We start from the raw sequence: 18,575 nt of genomic DNA, 5'->3' as shown, positions 1-18,575 counted from the left end.
CACGGCGGGAGTGGAGAGAGAAGAGTAGGGCAGGCGCGGAGAGAGAGAGACTGGAGCATACCGGGAGTGGAGAGAGAGAGAGAGAAACATGGCGGGAGTGGAGAGAGAGAGAGGAGCACGGCGGGAGTGGAGAGAGAGGAGCACGGTGAGAGTGGAGAGAGAGAGAGGAGCACGGCAGGAGTGGAGAGATAGGAGCACGGCGGGAGCGGAGAGAGAGAGAGGAGCACGGCGGGAGCGGAGAGAGAGAGAGGAGCACGGAGGGAGCGGAGAGAGAGAGAGGAGCACGGCGGGAGCGGAGAGAGAGAGACCAGAGCACGGCGGGAGCGGAGAGAGAGAGAGGAGCACGGCAGGAGCGGAGAGAGAGAGAGACCAGAGCACGGCGGGAGCGGAGAGAGAGAGAGGAGCACGGCGGGAGCGGAGAGAGAGAGAGGAGCACGGCGGGAGCGGAGAGAGAGAGACCAGAGCACGGCGGGAGCGGAGAGAGAGAGACCAGAGCACGGCGGGAGCGGAGAGAGAGAGACCAGAGCACGGCGGGAGCGGAGAGAGAGAGACCAGAGCACGGCGGGAGCGGAGAGAGAGAGACCAGAGCACGGCGGGAGCGGAGAGAGAGAGAGGAGCACGGCGGGAGCAGAGAGAGAGAGAGGAGCACGGCGGGAGCAGAGAGAGAGAGAGGAGCACGGCGGGAGCGGAGAGAGAGAGACCAGAGCACGGCGGGAGCGGAGAGAGAGACAGGAGCACGGCGGGAGCGGAGAGAGAGAGGAGCACGGCGGGAGCGGAGAGAGAGAGAGGAGCACGGCGGGAGCGGAGAGAGAGAGAGGAGCACGGCGGGAGTGGAGAGAGAGACTGGAGCACAGCGGGAGCGGAGAGAGAGAGAGGAGCACGGCGGGAGCGGAGAGAGAGAGACCAGAGCACAGCGGGAGCGGAGAGAGAGAGACTGGAGCACAGCGGGAGTGAAGAGAGAGAGAGGAGCACGGCGGGAGCGGAGAGAGAGAGACTGGAGCACAGCGGGAGCGGAGAGAGAGAGAGAGCATGGTGGGAGTGGGGAGAGAGCGACTGGTGCACAGCGGGAGTGAAGAGAGAGAGAGGAGCACGGCGGGAGCGGAGAGAGAGAGACTGGAGCACAGCGGGAGCGGAGAGAGAGAGAGGAGCACGGCGGGAGCGGAGAGAGAGGAGCACAGCGGGAGTGGAGAGAGAGCGACTGGAGCACAGCGGGAGTGGGGAGAGAGAGACTGGAGCACAGCGGGAGTGGGGAGAGAGGGAAGAGTAGGGCAGGCGCGGAGAGAGAGAGACTGGAGCATACCGGGAGTGGAGAGAGAGAGAGAGGAGCACGGCGGGAGTGGAGATAGAGAGAGGAGCACGGCGGGAGTGGAGAGAGAGAGAGGAGCACGGCGGGAGTGGAGAGAGAGAGAGGAGCACGGTGAGAGTGGAGAGAGAGAGAGGAGCACGGCGAGAGTGGAGAGATAGGAGCACGGCGGGAGCGGAGAGAGAGAGAGGAGCACGGCGGGAGCGGAGAGAGAGAGACCAGAGCACGGCGGGAGCGGAGAGAGAGACCAGAGCACGGCGGGAGCGGAGAGAGAGAGAGGAGCACGGCGGGAGCGGAGAGAGAGAGAGGAGCACGGCGGGAGCGGAGAGAGAGAGACCAGAGCACGGCGGGAGCGGAGAGAGAGAGAGGAGCATGGCGGGAGCGGAGAGAGAGAGAGGAGCACGGCGGGAGTGGAGAGAGAGAGAGGAGCACGGTGAGAGTGGAGAGAGAGAGAGGAGCACGGTGAGAGTGGAGAGAGAGAGAGGAGCACGGCGAGAGTGGAGAGATAGGAGCACGGCAGGAGCGGAGAGAGAGAGAGGAGCACGGCAGGAGTGGAGAGAGAGAGAGGAGCACGGTGAGAGTGGAGAGAGAGAGAGGAGCACGGCGAGAGTGGAGAGATAGGAGCACGGCAGGAGCGGAGAGAGAGAGAGGAGCACGGCGGGAGCGGAGAGAGAGAGACCAGAGCACGGCGGGAGCGGAGAGAGAGAGACCAGAGCACGGCGGGAGCGGAGAGAGAGAGACCAGAGCACGGCGGGAGCGGAGAGAGAGAGAGGAGCACGGCGGGAGCAGAGAGAGAGAGAGGAGCACGGCGGGAGCGGAGAGAGAGAGACCAGAGCACGGCGGGAGCGGAGAGAGAGAGAGGAGCACGGCGGGAGCGGAGAGAGAGAGAGGAGCACGGCGGGAGCGGAGAGAGAGAGAGGAGCACGGCGGGAGCGGAGAGAGAGAGAGGAGCACGGCGGGAGCGGACGGAGAGAGAGGAGCACGGCGGGAGCGGACGGAGAGAGAGGAGCACGGCGGGAGCGGACGGAGAGAGAGGAGCACGGCGGGAGCGGACGGAGACAGAGGAGCACGGCGGGAGCGGGGAGAGAGAGGAGCATGGCGGGAGCGGAGAGAGTGGAGCACAGCGGAAGTGGAGCGAGAGAGAGGAGCACGGTGAGAGTGGAGAGAGAGACTGGAGCATGGAGGGAGTGGGGAGAGTGCGACTGTAGCACAGCGGGAGTGGAGAGAGAGAGAAAAGTAGGGCAGGCGCGGAGAGAGAGAGACTGGAGCACAGCGGGAGTGGAGAGAGAGAGAGAGGAGCATGGCGGGAGTGGAGAGAAAGAGACCAGAGCACGGCGGGAGTGGAGAGAGAGAGAGAAGCACGGCGGGAGCAGAGAGAGAGAGACTGGAACACGGTGTGAGTGAAGAGAGAGAGGAGCACGGTGGGAGCAGAGAGAGAGACCGGAGCACGGCGGGAGTGTAGAGAGAGGGGGGAGCACAGCGGGAGGGGGGAGAGAGAGGGGAGCACGGCGGGAGCAGAGAGAGAGAGGAGCACGGCGGGAGCAGAGAGAGAGAGAGACCAGAGCAGGAGCGGAGCAGGGAAAAATTGAAAAGTGACATCACAATCAACAGAGAAAGCAGGGAAACAGAGAGCCACTGGGGTGGGTAGAGAGGTAAGCTTTTAATTTAATTTAAATCAACCATAGCAACAAACATCACAGGCAAGCAGGTAGGTGATTGGTTTGGGAAGAAGCTACCTGGTTGGTGAGCAGCTGGTAAGTGATTAAGGTCCAATCTAATCCTAGCGTTTAAAATAGTAAAGGAACAAGGGTAAGTTTAATAAAATATATTTAAAAAAGGAAATTAAATAAATAATTGAATAGTAAAGTAATTAATTAAAACACATTAAGGACGGCAGGACAGGTGATGTGTCACGGCTGCAGCATGTGGGAGCTCCTGGATGCCAGTGTGATCCAGGGCAAACACATCTGCAGTAAGTGTTTGCAGCTCAGAGTCATTGAACTGGAGTTCGAGCTGCAGACACTGCGACACATCAGGAAGGGGGTAAGTTACCCGGACATTTTGTACCAGGAGGCAGTCACACCCCTTAGGATAGGGTCTTCTGATTTGGTCAGTGATCAGGGACATAAGAACATAAGAAATAGGAGCAGGAGTAGGCCATTCAGCCCCTCAAGCCTGCCCCACCATTCAATAAGATCATGGCTGATCTGTCCAAGGCCTCAACTCCTCTTTCGGGCCTGCTCCACCTAACCCTCGACTCTCCGACACAGGAGAGTGTGGCTGCAGCTGAGGCAGGTAAGGGGACCCAGAGAGCAGGAGTGTAGGAGCCTCAGCCTTTGTGATTGTCCAACAGGTTTGAGGTTCTTTCAGCTTGCTTGGATGAGAGTGGGGGCTGCAGTGTGGATGAGCAAGCTGACATGGCACCATGGTACAGGAAACCATTCAAGTGGAGGGAGAAAAAAGGAATGTAGTGGTAGTAGGGGACAGTATAGACAGGGGGATTGACACTGTTCCCTGCAGCAAAGAGCGAGAGTCCAGACGGCTGTGTTGCCTGTTGGCTGTTCGGGACATCTGCTCAGGGCTGGAGAGGAACTTACGGTGGGATGGGGAGGATCCAGTCATTGTGGCCAAGCAGGCACCAATGACATAGGCAGGACAAGGAAAGAGGTTCTGTATAGTCACTATGAGGAACTAGGTGCCAAATAAAGCAGAACCTCAAAGGTAATAATCTCTGGATTATTACCTGAGCCACGTGCAAATTGGCACAGAGCAAATAAGATTAGAGAAATGAATGCATGGCTCAAAGACTGGTGTGGTTGAAGTGGGTTCTGGTTCGTGGGGCACTGGCACCAGTACTGGGGAAAATGGTGGCTGTACCGTTGGGACGCTGTACTCCTGAACTGTGCTGGGGCCGGTGTACTTGTGAACTGCATAACTAGGGAAGTAGAGAGGGTTTTAAGCTGAATGGTGGGGGAAAGGGATCAAAACTTGCGAAGATATGATAAATCATGGGCGGTACTAACACTCAATGAGTTTATCTTTTAAAGTAACCTTTTTCTGGTAAACAAGGAGAGCATCAGAGCTTCAAGACATTAGCCAGAAATCTCCAACCACAGAGAGAACATTGAAAAGCCATCTTGAATTCTAGAACAAGGCTAAGAGAGAGAGATCAATTCCAGATAAGACAGTTGATACTGCTGAGATGAGGTTGCAACCAATTGCAGCAAATAAGAGAATCCCTTTTGAACAACTCCTCCGCCTTTGAAAATTGAACTAAAGAATACCAGCCTTCAAACTGAAGTGTTGACTTCCAGAAGACTTCAGCATCCCAACAAATGCAAGGCAATCAGCAAACAGGCCTGCAATTATAAAAACTTACCTTCCAAGAGGAATCCACAGGTTTATTTTCTGTAAACAGCAGACTTTTACACCTTGAACTCTTATCGCCTGTCACACACACCAGAAGTTTGAAAATGCAAATTATGGACTAACTCTGAAGAGTTATGAAAAATGGACTTCAGCTTTTTAAAAAATGAACCTTTATTTTAAAAAGTGAACAATGGTCCAAAATAGGTGCTGAAGAGAAAGGGATTGACCTGTGTGTATTCAAACTGTCTGACAAAGACAAAGAACAAATCTTCAAAGCTAAGAGGTGTCAACTGCACCCCATCTTATAACATTCCAGAATCGAATGTCTACCTCTGAAACAAAGGAGGTGTGAAGAAGCCACGTCTTGGCCCATTGTGCGATCACCATGGGGGAAGAAATGAGAACATCTCCTAACAGGATGTGGGATGTGATACATTTTACCATAAAAAAAGACATCCAGAGAGACAGAGAGAGAGAGAGAGAGAGAGAGAAGTAACATCCTAACAGCTTGTGTTTCAGCCAAGCCAAAAGGCAGAATCCCACATCTACATTATATAGCAGTGGGAACTAGAAGTGACTCACCGTCTAAGAATCATAGAAAGTTTAAGGCACAGAAAGATGCACTCGTCTGCAAACTTCTTGATCATGCTGTTACGACCAGGTGAAAAAGGTGCCTAGGAGTCTGTTACTGTCTTCACCTGGTCTTATTGTAACAGGGTAATATTTTTAAACACACTATGTTTTGAGCTCCCACTTTCTGAATCCTTGTTCACAGCATTCCAATTATAAGGCAAAAAAATGAGCATAAACAGGCTTTCTTTGGTTTAAAGGAGAAAAATGAAATTTATTAAACCTTAAACGTAAAGTCTAATATGGTTAACACCTACAGATATATGATGCACCCACACTAGCATGCACATGCGATACAAACATGCAAATAGGGACAGAAAAGAGAAGAAAAATAAAATGGAGAGGTTTGCGGCAGTCTCTAAAGGGGCTTTCTTGTTATTGTTTCTGTGTTTCCAGCTCACTGTAGAGTCCTTGATTGTAGACAGCTCTTACCTTTCGTTGGGGCCCAGTATTCTTCTTAAACCTTGTTCACTGTATGAGACCTTTCTCTCTTGGGGTTCACGTGTCTTCAATTGTTTCTGAAGCTGGTGAGAGCGAGATGAGAGCAGACAGGAGAGAGGTGTTCTCAATCCAGGAGAAAGGTGCTTTCTGAGTTCAAAATTCCCTGTTGGAAGTTCAAATTCAAAAAACTCCAACAGTTAGGCATGTGACTAAACCAGCCTGACCACGTCCATTTGTGTATTCAGCCATTTTAGCAGTTAACCTGGAATGCTTCAACATCTGGCTATCAAAAGTCCATTGTGGATTAAATTGGAGCAGGGAATAGCCCCTTTGTCCTTTGAAGCACTATCTGTTGATATGCTAATGTCTCTCTCCAGCCAAAGTCTCCAATTGTTTTTTAAAGCAAGTTCTTTCTTCACCATCAGCAGTTTAAAATCAATGTTCATGTGGCAAAATTAATTTTCCCCATTCTTTGCAGGTGGGGGTTTTGCCTGACAATCCCCCCTAAATTTATCTTTAAATCGTTAACATATACCACAAAAGGCAGAGGACCCAGTACTGAGCCCTGCGGAACGCCATCGGAAACAGCCCTCCAGTCACAAAAACACTCGTCAACAATTACCCTTTGTTTCCTGCCACTGAGCCAATTTTGTATCCTTGCTGCATTTCCCTGGATCCCATGGGATTTTATTTTTTTAACCAGTCTGCCATATGGGACCTTGTCAAAAGTCTTGCTAAGATCCATGTAGACCACATCAACTGCACTGCCCTCATCTATCTTCCTTGTTACTTCTTCAAAAAATTCGACCAAGTTGGTCATACAAGATCTTCCCTTAACAAATCCATGCTGACTATCCTTCATTAACCTGTGCCTTTCTAAGTGACAGTTTATCCTGTCTCTCAGAACTGATTCCAATAATTTGTCCACTACTGAGGTTCGACTGATGGTCTGTAATTATTTGGTCTATTCCTCACTCCCTTTTTAAACAGAGGTACAACGTTAGCAGTTCTCCAATCCTCTGGCACCACACCTGTACCCAGTGAGGACTGGAAAATGATGGTCAGACCTTCCGTTATTTCTTCTCTGGCTTCTTTTAACAGCCTGGGGTGCATTTCATCCGGCCCTGGTGATTTATCAACTTTCAAGGATGCTAATCCCATTCATACTTCCTCTCTCCCGATGTTTATCACATCCAATACTTCACACCTCTCTTCCTTAACTACAATATTTGCATCGTCCCCCTCTTTTGTGAAGACAGACACATTCATTAAGGTATTCATTAAGAACAATATCAACATCTTCCACCCCTACACATAGATTACCTTTTTGGTCTTTTATGGGCCCTAATCTCTCCTTAGTTATCCTCTTACTCTTAATATATTGATAAAACATCTTTGGGTTCACCTTGATTTTGCTTGCCAATATTCTTTCATGGCCTCTCTTAGCTTTCCTAATTTCCTTTTTGACTTCACCCCTCCACTTTCTATACTCCTCTCAGCTTCTGTAGTATTGAGTTCTCGGTGTTGGACATAAACGTTCCTTTTCTGTCTTATCTTACCCTTGACATCCATGGGGCTCTAGATGTGACCGTCTCACCATTTTTCATTGTGGGAACATGTTTACTCTGAACTTTACTTCAGTCTTCAACTGAACCTTCAATCAAGAGAGAAAGCTGCATCATCACAGCCCTTTATCCATTGATAACTTGCTTTCCAAGAGAATTCCACAGGTTTATTGTGACATTCCCTCCCCTGCTCCCCACCCCCCTTCCCCATTAAAAGTAACTTTCCTTTGTCCTTTCTCTATCTGTCTCTTCAGGGGAGTGTGTGTGTGTGTGTGCGAATGCATGAGTGGATGTGATTGCTACAATTTTGGGAATAAAACCTATTAATCAATAAACAATTGATTTTTTATCTTTTAAAAATGCAAGAAAACCTGTCATTGTCTATTTATTTGAAAAATTAAAACACCAAGGGACTAAGCCCTGATAAAAATACACTTGCTGCAGTCAGGTGGGGAGTTGAACCGTGGGAACCCCTCCATGTCGGGCTACCTGGCTGTAACATGCCTCTTACCCTCTACTTTCCATCTTCTCTTGCGTGTGCATGTGAGAGTGAATGCATGCATGAATGATGATGTTATCATTGTGGGTGATTATTGTTCAATAAATTTTTAATCTTCTGTTTCAAATCTACGAAAAAACCTGTGACTCTGTTTATTTGGCAAACAAAGCACAGGGGCTGAAACACTATCTGCGGTCAGTTGGAAGGTGAACAGTGGAAACTAGCCATGTCAATTCCCACCTACCCGTAACAAAATCAATAATGGTGATAGAGTGTGACCTACCTTTTGAAATCTGTGCTGACTATTCTTGACTATATTTTTATATTTCAGCTTGCTGTTTAGCTCAGATGATTAGTCCATGGTATCCCTATTGTGTGTTCAATCCCTGAATTGGTGTAATCTGCTGTTTTATTTGTATGGTAATCAAGACATTTCTGGCTCATCTTGGTGTATTAATTGTGGCTCAGTTGATAGCACTCTTGTCTCTCTGTCAGGAAAGTTCAAGTTTCAAACCCTACTCCAGAACGTAAGCATAACAATCATGGCTGGTAATCCAGGTGCCGTGTTGCCTTTAGGATAAGGACTTATCTGCCCTTGCAGGTGTGCATAAAAGATCCCATTGCATTGTTTTGAAAAAGAGGAGGGGAGTTATTCCCAGTGTCCTGGACAATATTTATTCCTCAATCCAGATCACATAAATGGATTATCGAGTCATCATCACATTACTGTTTGTGGGAGTTTGCTATGTGCAAACTAGCTGTCGAGTTTCCTACATTACATCAGTGACTACACTTCGAAAGTACTTCATTGGCTGTAAAGCACTTTGCAATGTCCGGTGGTCATGAATGGTGCTATATAAATGAAAGACTTTCTTTTTTGTTTTTGTATTTCATCCTTGAGTAACGATTCTGTTATCATTCTGACTACCAACATTAAGGTAACTGGTCTATAGTTCCCTGGAGATCTCCTTTTTTATATATCGGAATCACATTAGCTGTCCGCCATTCCTCTGGAACTATTCTCTTTTCTAATAAATTTGATATATATGTTATAATGCAGTTAACTTTTCCTTAGCTTCTTGATCTAATCCATCCAGAACCAGGGTTTTATCCTAAGTGTTGTTAGTTTATTAATGATCTCCCCCTTTCTATCTTAAATGTCTTTATATCATTTTGATCTCAGTTTGTAATATCATGCTCACTTTGTTAGTCTCCCTGGTAAATATTGAAGCCAAGTAACCATTTAACCTTGATGCTATTTTGCTGTCATTACCTGTGAATTTATCTTGTGCATCGATCAGTGGCCCTATCCTTAACTTAATTTTCCTTTTATTATTTGTGTCTGTAAAATGCTTATTATTTCTGTTTATATTCTATGATATTTCTTTCTTTTATTTCTTTCCTAACCTCTTTTTATTTCCTTTTGTCATCCTCTCCTTTGCTTTTTATATATTTATTGTATGCCGTTTTCTTTAGTTTCAGCTTTGCCCTTATCTCTTTATTCAAACATGTTGCGTCATTGTTAGCTAGCTTGGTCTTGTTTTTAGCAGAATATATTTCTCTTGGACTATTGATCACTGCTTTAAATATTTCCCACTACTATTCTATCTTTTTAGCTGTACAATGCCCCTGATAGTGTGATTGATCCATTCTAATCCTTTATCTCAATCCATATACATTCTGTTTCTATCTAACTGTTGGTTTTGTCCCTTTTTCTATAGTCATTAGGTTATCTTTAATTAATACAGCTAATCCACCTCCATCTTCCTATCCTTCTAAATACTTTGTAATCTGCATACTTATTTGGCAGTCCGGTCCTTTATTAAGTCATGTTTCAGTTATCCTGACTACATCTGGCTTCTTGCTATGAATTATTGCTTCCTTTGTGTTTGCTGCAAATTTTAACAATGTGCCACATAAACTCATGTCTACGTCATTCCTAGATATTGAAAAGAACAATGAAGAGTGCAGTCAAGTTTTCACAAATACCTACAGGTTAAAATGTCCCAGAGAACAAAGGGGAGATTAACAAAGAATCCTCTCCCACAGTCAGAGAAAAAGGGAACCACCCGTCCCCTGAATTCAAAAGCCTTTGCTTGACTCAGCAAAGCACTGAAAGAGTGTTCAGGATGGACCCGCCCACTACTAACCCTACTGAAAAAAAATTACCTCAGCAGGAAACCAGACCCTAGGCAGTCATGGCAACTGAAGAAAACTGAAGGAAAGCTTCCACAAAGAACCACATGGTTACTGTGATGCCAAAAAGGGGAAATTAAAGCAGCACTGGCACCCAGAAAAAACAATTTTAATAAGCTTTAGGATTCATGAATGACACGAAATGAATGAGAGAAATGCCTGGTTTTTCTTTCTGAATCTTATATTTTAATGAAATGCACCTTTGTTCTTTCAAATCGCATTTCATTCCCCTGGGTGTGAGCTGTCATGCAGGTCCCCACCTGCCAAGAATGAGGAATATTAATTTCGCCACATAAACATTAATTTTAAACTGTTACTGGAGTGAAGAAAGAACTGGTTAAAAAAAAAAACCACAATGGATCCTTGGCTGGAGAGACATTTTTTCATATTAACAGACAGTACTTGGAAAAGTCAAAGGGGCTATTCCCTGCTCCAATTTAATCCACAATGGACTTTTGATTACCAGACGTTGAGGGTGGAGGAGCTCGCATTCCGGGTTAACTTTTAAGATGGCCGAATATACAAACGGACATGGTCACACCAGCTCGTCACATGACTAACCTGCTGGGCCACCTGAGTTTTTTTTTAAATTTGAACCGTCCACAGAGTTTTGAACTAAAAAAGCTTTTTGCTACTAGGCTGAGAAGACCTGTCGTCTGCCTGCTCCTATCTCTTTCTCATGGAAATGAAAACCACTGAAGACACATGAAGCCCAAGAGAGAGAAGTCTCCTACAGTGAACAAGGTTTAACAAGAATATTGGGCCCCTACAAAAGGACTCTACAGTGAGTTCAAAGCACAGTAACAATCCCCCTTCAGAGATTGCCTCAAACATTTTCACTTTATTTTTCTTCTGCTCTTTGCTGTCCCTATTTGCATATGTGTATCGCGTATGCATGCTAGCATAGGGCATATCTTGTATCCACAGGCATTAACCAAATTAGAGTTTAAGTTAAAGTTTTAATAAATTTCACTTTTCTTCTTTAAACCTAAGAAAGCCTGTTTGTGCTCATTTCTTTACCTTTTAATTGGAAAGCTGTGAACAAGGATTCACCGAGGGGGAACACACGATGTGCTTAAAATTAAATCCTGTTACGGTAAGACAAGGGACCCCTAGACACCTTTCTCACCTGGTCGTGACACCATTTTACAGAACATTTGTTTTTCCAACAGGGAGTTGGGGGCAAGGCTGGATGGCCTGGATGTGGTGAAACAACAACCACACCCATATTTCTGTCCCTGCTCCCAGACACTCCCACAGGTTGTCCACTCATCTGCTTGGGAACAAGGCATGTGTAATGACTCTCTGTCGGATTTCCATGGCATGAAGAAGCCTCTTGAGCATAGCAGCAACCTAAACATTCAGTAAAGATAATCCCTCTGTGAAAAGAGCCTCTGTTCTACAGGCTCCACTGAGATGATCTGCAGTTGCCATTTGCTCCATGGTGGTTTTTAGCCCTGATAAGTGGTCATGTGCGGCTACCCGCCCGCCCCCCCCCCCCCCCCCAAGTCACCACTAGAACCCTCAGGCTACTTTGCACCCATGGAAATAGTGGCATTAAATGTTTGTGATGAGATAACAGCTTACTTTTAATTGCAGACCCTGCAAGATTCAAATCCCAGGGGTCAGCAGCTAAGGAGGGACATGAGTTGGTCTTCCAGCCAGCAAGTTCTGCCACCTCCATGTAACTGATGTTCTGAAGAAGGGTCACTGACCTGAAATGTTCACTCTGCTTCTCTCTCCACAGATGCTGCCGGACCTGCTGTGTATTTCCAGCATTTCTTGATTTTATTCCATGTAACTCCTGCTCACTTAGGTTCTATGTATGAGTGCACGAATGAACAAGGTAGTGGAGAAAGAATACTTGGAAAAGATTGGCATCAGCATGACTATAAGGGGGACATTCTGGTGTAATGCTAGCCCATTCACCTGATGCTCTTTGGGATCTAGGATTTTTTTTTTTTTTTAAAAAGAGATACAGCACTGAAACAGGCCCTTCGGCCCACCGAGTCTGTGCCGACCATCAACCACCCATTTACACTAATTCCATATTCCTACCACATCCCCACCTGTTTCCCTACCACCTACCTATACTAGGGGCAATTTATAATGGCCAATTAACCTATCAACCTGCAAGTCTTTAGCATGTGGGAGGAAGCCGGAGCACCCGGAGGAAACCCACGCAGACACAGGGAGAACTTGCAAACTCCACACAGGCAGTACCCAGAATTGAACCCGGGTCACTGGAGCTGTGAGGCTGCGGTGCTAACCATTGTGCCACTGTGCCGCTGCGATTTGCTAGGTATCATTTTCATATGCAAGTAAGGGTTTGAAGTTCCTGGATGCTGCTCACATATGGGTCTGTGCCCTCTTCTTATCTCAGGATGGGAAACTATAGTTAGGAGAGGAGACTTGAGATACTGGAACTATTTATACCAGAACAGAGCAGGTTAACAGGACATTTAATTCTGATTTTTAAATTATGAAGGGTTTTAATGCAGTGAGTGGGAAAAGACTATTTCCTCTGGTTGGGGAGTCAGTAACAAGAGTTCAGCAATTGAAAATTGTCATTAAGAGAGGGATTAGAAGACATTTCTGTACACAGAGAGTTGTTGGAGCAAGGAATACTTTAACACAGGGAGTGGTTCAGGCAGAGACCATTGCGTCTTTTAAGGGAAAATTGGAATATCCTTGGAAGCAGGGGAAAATACTATGGGGGACAGCTTGGGGTTGAGGGATTAATTTGAATTAATACAGGGCTATGGAGAGACATAAGGGCAGTAGGATTATTTTTAGATTGGTTCAGCAAAGAGTCAGCACAAACATGATAGACCAAATAGTCTCCTTCTGTGATGTAAACTCTGTTGGTCCAATGGAGGTGGGACGCCAGAGAAACGCAAGAAGTTTGCAGGCAATGTAGTCGGGTTGAGACCTCCTGTCGTGGTTCTTTACTCATTTATCTATGATTCCATTCTACTCCAATTTCCCTCCCTTAGGACTGTAAATGTATAGTATCAGCGATTTGAGAATATTTTGACATACTGCTAAACTCCCTCTTGGTTACTTTCCCCTAGGTTTAACTAACCTTCACCATAGCTGGCGATTTCCAGGAGACAGGTGGGCAACTGAATTCTACTGAAGTCACTTAAATGATTGCCCACACCCACTAAACAGTGGACTCAATCCAATTTACTGTGGACCTAATCCCATTTATTAAAGTTAAATAGATACTGAAGCAGTCTATGACTGTTGCAGCAAGACCTGGGCAGCATTCAGCCTTGGGCCGATATGTGATAAGTAGCATATGTGCTGCACAAGTGCCAGGCAATGACCATCTCCAACAAGAGAGAATCTAACTATCGCCCCTTGATGTTCAATGCCATTAAAGCCCCCACTATCAACATCCTGGGGGTTACCATTGACCAGAAACTGAACTGGACCAGCCATATAAATACCGTGACTACAAGAGCAGGTCAGAGGCTGAGAATTCTGTGGAGAGTAACTCACCTCCTGTCTCCCCAATGCCAGTCCACCATCTACAAGGCACAAGTCAGGAGTGTGATGGCATACTCTCCACTTGCCTGGATGGGTGCAGCTCCAGCAACATTCAAGAAGCTCAACCCTATCCAGGACAAAGCAGCCGCTTGATCAGCACCCCATGCACCACCTTAAACATGCACTTCCTCCACCACCAGCACACAGTGGTAGCAGTGTGTACCATCTACAGCAACTCACCAAGGCTCCTTTGACAGTACCTTCCAAATCTGCAACATCTACCACTTAGAAGGACAAGGGAAGCCGGTCCATGGGAACACCACCACTTGCAAGATCCCTTCCAAGCCACACACCATTCTGATTTGGAACTATATTGTTGTTCCTTCACTGTCATAGAGTTACACAGCACAGAAACAGGCCCTTCGGCCCATCGTGTCCATGCCGGCCATCAAACACCTAACTATTCTAATCCCAATGTTCTAGAACTCTCTCCCTAACAGCACTGTGGGTGTCCCCTACAAGGTCTTTGGCAGTTCAAGAAGGCAGCTCACCAATGCCTTTTGAAGGATGATTAGGGATTCCCAATTAATGTTGGACTTGCCAGTGTTGCCCACATCCCAGGAACAAATTAGAAAAAAGCTCAATCCCAATATGGGATTAGTGTAGGATTGGTATAAATGGGTGGTTGATGGTCAGCACAGACTCGGTGGGCCGAAGGGCCTGTTTCAGTGCTGTATCTCGAAATAAATAAACTCTCCAATGCCACTAATGAGAGGGCATCAACCTGAAATGCTAACTCTGCTTCTTTTTTTATCATGGAATGTCTTCCTGGGCTCTGAAAAGAGGTAGTTAATGAGGTAGTCGATGCATTGGTGTTAATTTGTCAAAATTCGCTAGATTCTGGAAAGGTTCCATCAGAGAGTAGAAAATATAACCCCTCTATTCAAGTGGGTGGGGGTGTGGGGGGGGGGGGCAGAAAACAGGCAACTAGAGGCCAGTTAGCTTGACGTCTGTCGTGGGGAAGGTTTTAGAATTGATCATTAAGGAGGCTAAAGCTGGGCACTTAGAAAAACTCAAGGATGTGTCTAGGCCAGCATCTATTGTTCATCCCTAATTGCCCTTGAGAAGGTAGTGTTGAACTGCCTTCTTGAACCACTGCAGTCCATATGGGGTAGGGACACCCACAGTGCTGTTAGGAAGGGAGTTCCAGGATTTTGACTCGTTGACAGTGAAGGAAAGTCAGGATGGTGTGTGGCTTGGAGGGGAACTTGCAGGTGTTGGTGCTCCCATACATCTGCTGCCCTTGTCCTTCTAGGTGGTAGAGGTCATAGGTTTGGAAAGTGCTGTCGAAGAAGCGTTGGTGAGTTACTGTAGTGCATCTTGTAGATGGTATACACTGCTGCCTCAGTGCATCGGTGGTGGAGGGAGTGAATGTTGAAGGTGGTGGATGGGGTGCCAAGCAAGAGGGCTGCTTTGTCCTGGATGATGTCGAGCTTTTGAATGTTTTTGGAACTGCACATATCCAGGCAAGTGGAGAATATTCCATCACACTCCTGACTTATGGCTTGTAGATGGTGGACAGGAAGTGAGGAGACAGGAGGTGAGTTCCTCTGCGCAGAATTCTCAGCCTCTGACCTGCTCTTGTAGCCACAACATTTATGTGGCTGATTCAGTTCAGTTTCTGGTCAATGGTAACCCCCAGGATGTTGATAGTGTGCAATTCAGCGATGGTAATGCCTTTGAACATTCAGGGGAGATGGTTAGATTCCCTTTTGTTTGAGATGGTCATTGCCTGGCACTTGTGTGGTGAATGTTACTTGTTACTTATCAGCCCAAGCTGATCTCCAAGCTCTCTCCGCAGATGCTGTCTGACCTGCTGAGTATTTCCAGCATTTTCTGTTTTTATTCCTCCATCACTAAACTGTGCTTTATATCCCTTAGCCACTGACCCTTTAATCACATGGGCTATACATCTGCTAACAAGGCTATTAGGTGGTACCTTGTTAACGCTTTTTGGAAGTCCATATACACATTAATTACAATACCTTCATCAACCCTTTCTGTTGCCTCACAAACTCAATCAAGTTTGTCAAACATAATTTATACTTGACAAATCTTGCTGATTTTCATTAATTAGCTCATACATTTTCAAATGTCAATTAATTTTCTGCCAATTATTGACTCCATTTCCCTATCACTGACGTTAGGCTATCTAACCTGTAACTGCTGGGTTTATCACTCCCCCCTTTTTAAAACAGGGGTGTGACATTTACAATCGCCCAGTCTTCTGGCACCACCCCCATATCCAAGGAGGATTGGAAGATTTAGCTGGAACCTCTACAATTTCCTCCCGTACTTCCTTCAGTAACATTGGATACATCCCATGCGCACTGGGTGGCTTTTCCACTTTGATGACTCACAACCTTTTAAGTACCTCCTCTTTATTTTTACATGATCTAATATTGCTTATGCTCTCCTCCTTTACTGATACACTGGCAGCATCCTCTTCTACAGTGAAGACAGATGTCAAAAAATTTATTTAGTACCTCAGCCTGCACAAGATGATCTCTTTTTTGGTCCCTAATTGGCCCCACTCTTCCTTTGACTACCTCTTTATGATTTATATGTTTATAAAAAGACTTTTTGTGTTCACTTTTATGTCAGCTGCTAATCTATTCTCATACTCTATGTCCCTTTTATTATCCTTTTATAGATCTCCTCTATACTTTGTATATTCAGCTTGGTTCTCTACTGTATCATGAACATTACAATTGTCATAAGTTTCCTTTTTCAGTCTCATTTTAATCTCTATACCTTTAATTATCCAGGGAGTTCCAGCTTTGGATGCCCATCCTGTCCTCCTCAAGGGAATGTGTCTATTCTGTACCCAAACCACTTCCTCTTTGAAGCCCTCTCCATTGTTCAATTCCTGTTTTTCCTACCAATTTTTGATTTCAATTAACCTGGGCCAGATCCCTTTTTAACTCACCAAGGTTAGCCCAACCCCAGTTCAGTACTTTTCGCTTGATTGCACCTTGTACTTTTCCATAACTATTCTGAGCCTGATATAATGATCAGTGTTCCACAAGTGGAAATGCTCTCTCTACATCTACCCTATCCAACACATTTGTAATTTTAAAGACCTCTATCAGGTCTGCTCTAAGTCTTCTCAATATGTTCAATCTCTCAAAATATGGCTGAGACAGCCTAGAAAGCTGGCAGCAACTTCATTAACTGCAACAGACAACTAATTAATTATATTAATCCTGCACCAGCAATGATTCAAACCGACTGGGTTAAATGGAAATTGACAGTAATCTGCAGATCCTATGAATAACATACCTGCAGAGTGTGTAACAGAGAACAGCTGAATAACACAGGAGACTACCACACTGATGTGTAAAGCAGCCATGTTCAGATTGTCAAAGGCTGTTTCGCTGAAGATTAGAGCACAAAAATAAACAGAAATCTAATGGGCAAAGTACAGAAGGGAGGCTTTGCTCAAGCGCACATTGACCTAATAGCAAATTTAACCCTAATAGGAGCTGACAATGACATTAGTGCAGGTATCTTACCCTAACAGGACTATACAGTGATTATCTTCCCTGCTCTGCACCACTCTCACCAACAAGAATGAGGAGCACAGGGACCTTTTTGTCATCAAGATCTGCCTCTACTGCTTCCCTCTCCTTTCCCCTTGTCAACCAAGCCAATCCCAACCCCTCAGACCTCCTCCTACCCAAACACTGAATCGGTGTCTCTCTAGTTTCTATCCTATCTCCCCTCATGCCCTCTCTCATCTCATCCCTTGATCCCTTTCCCATTAAATTATTAACCATCCAATTTCCCTTGCTGCCCCCTGCTGTAACTGAAACTGCAATCAAAATAGTTCCTTCTCCTCATGTACTGTCCCTGCTCCTTTTTAATACCACCATCATCAGGTATTTAAAAAGGAAAAGAGTAAGTAAAATGAGTGTTGGTCCTCTAGAGAGTGAGAATGGGGAGTTTATAGTATATAATAAGGAAATGGTGGATGAAATGTACAAATATTTTGCTTCTGTCATCACTATAGAGGATACAAAAAACATTCCAGTAATAGCTATAAAACAGGAGGTGGAAGGAAGAGAGGAACTTGGTGAAATTACAATCACCAGAGCAGTACTGAGCAAACTGATGGAGCTGCAGGCTGACAAGTCCCCGGGTCCTGATGGGCTTCATCCTAGGGTCTTAAAAGAGGTGACTAATGAGGTAGTAGATGCGTTGGTGTTGATTTTTCAAAATTTGCTAGATTCTGGAAAAGTTCCATCAGACTGGAAAGTAGTAAATATAACCCCTCTATTCAAGAAGGTGGGGGAGTGGAGGGGGGGAGGTAGAAAACCGGTAACTATAGGCCGGTTAGCTTGACGTCTGTCGTGGGGAAGGTGTTAGACTTGATCATTAAGGAGGCTGTAGCTGGGCACTTAGAACAACTCAAGGTAATTGGGAATAGTCAGCATGGACTTGCGAAAGGAAAATCATATTTAACCAATTTATTGAAGTTCTTTGAAGGAGTAACAGATGCCGTGGATAAAGGGGAGCCTGTTGACATATTGTACTTGGATTTCAAGAAGGTGCCATATAAAAGGCTATTGTGCTAAGTAGGAGCTCATGGTGTATTGGTAACATATTAGCATGGATAGAAGATTGACTGGCTGGCAGAAAACAGAGAGTATGCATAAATTGGTCCTTTTCTGATTGACAGGATGTGACAAGTGGAGTCCCACAGGGGTCTGTGCTGGGGCCTCAACATTTTACAATTTATATCAGTGACTTAGATGAGGAGAGCGATGGCATGGTAGCTAAATTTGCAGATGACAGAAAGATAGGTAGGAAAGTATGTTGTGAAGAGGACATAAGGGGGCTGCAGACCGATATAGATAGGTTGAATGAGTGGACAAAAATCTGGCAGATGGAGTACAATGTGGGAAAACGTGAAGTTGTTCACTTTGGCAGGAAGAATAAAAAAGCAGAGTATTACTTAAACGGAGAACGACTGCAGAATTCGGAGGTGCAGAGGGATCTAGGTGTTCTAGTGCAT

General features: G+C 45.9%; 1 protein-coding gene across 1 annotated transcript in view; it reads right to left on the bottom strand.

The window, feature by feature from the left end:
* The window catches only part of LOC137374084 (coagulation factor VII-like), a 116,631-nt gene extending 99,698 nt beyond the window's left edge, over window positions 1–16,933 (bottom strand). The window contains exon 1 of the mRNA XM_068039841.1: window positions 16,841–16,933. Within this exon, the coding sequence (XP_067895942.1) occupies window positions 16,841–16,910 (70 nt within the window). The 5' untranslated portion in view covers window positions 16,911–16,933. The remainder of the gene's footprint in view (window positions 1–16,840) is intronic.
* Between the last annotated feature and the right edge of the window lie 1,642 nt (window positions 16,934–18,575).

This window comes from Heterodontus francisci, chromosome 10 (assembly GCF_036365525.1).
Source record: "Heterodontus francisci isolate sHetFra1 chromosome 10, sHetFra1.hap1, whole genome shotgun sequence".
Lineage (NCBI taxonomy): Eukaryota > Metazoa > Chordata > Chondrichthyes > Heterodontiformes > Heterodontidae > Heterodontus > Heterodontus francisci.
This window is presented reverse-complemented; position numbering and strand designations above follow the sequence as displayed.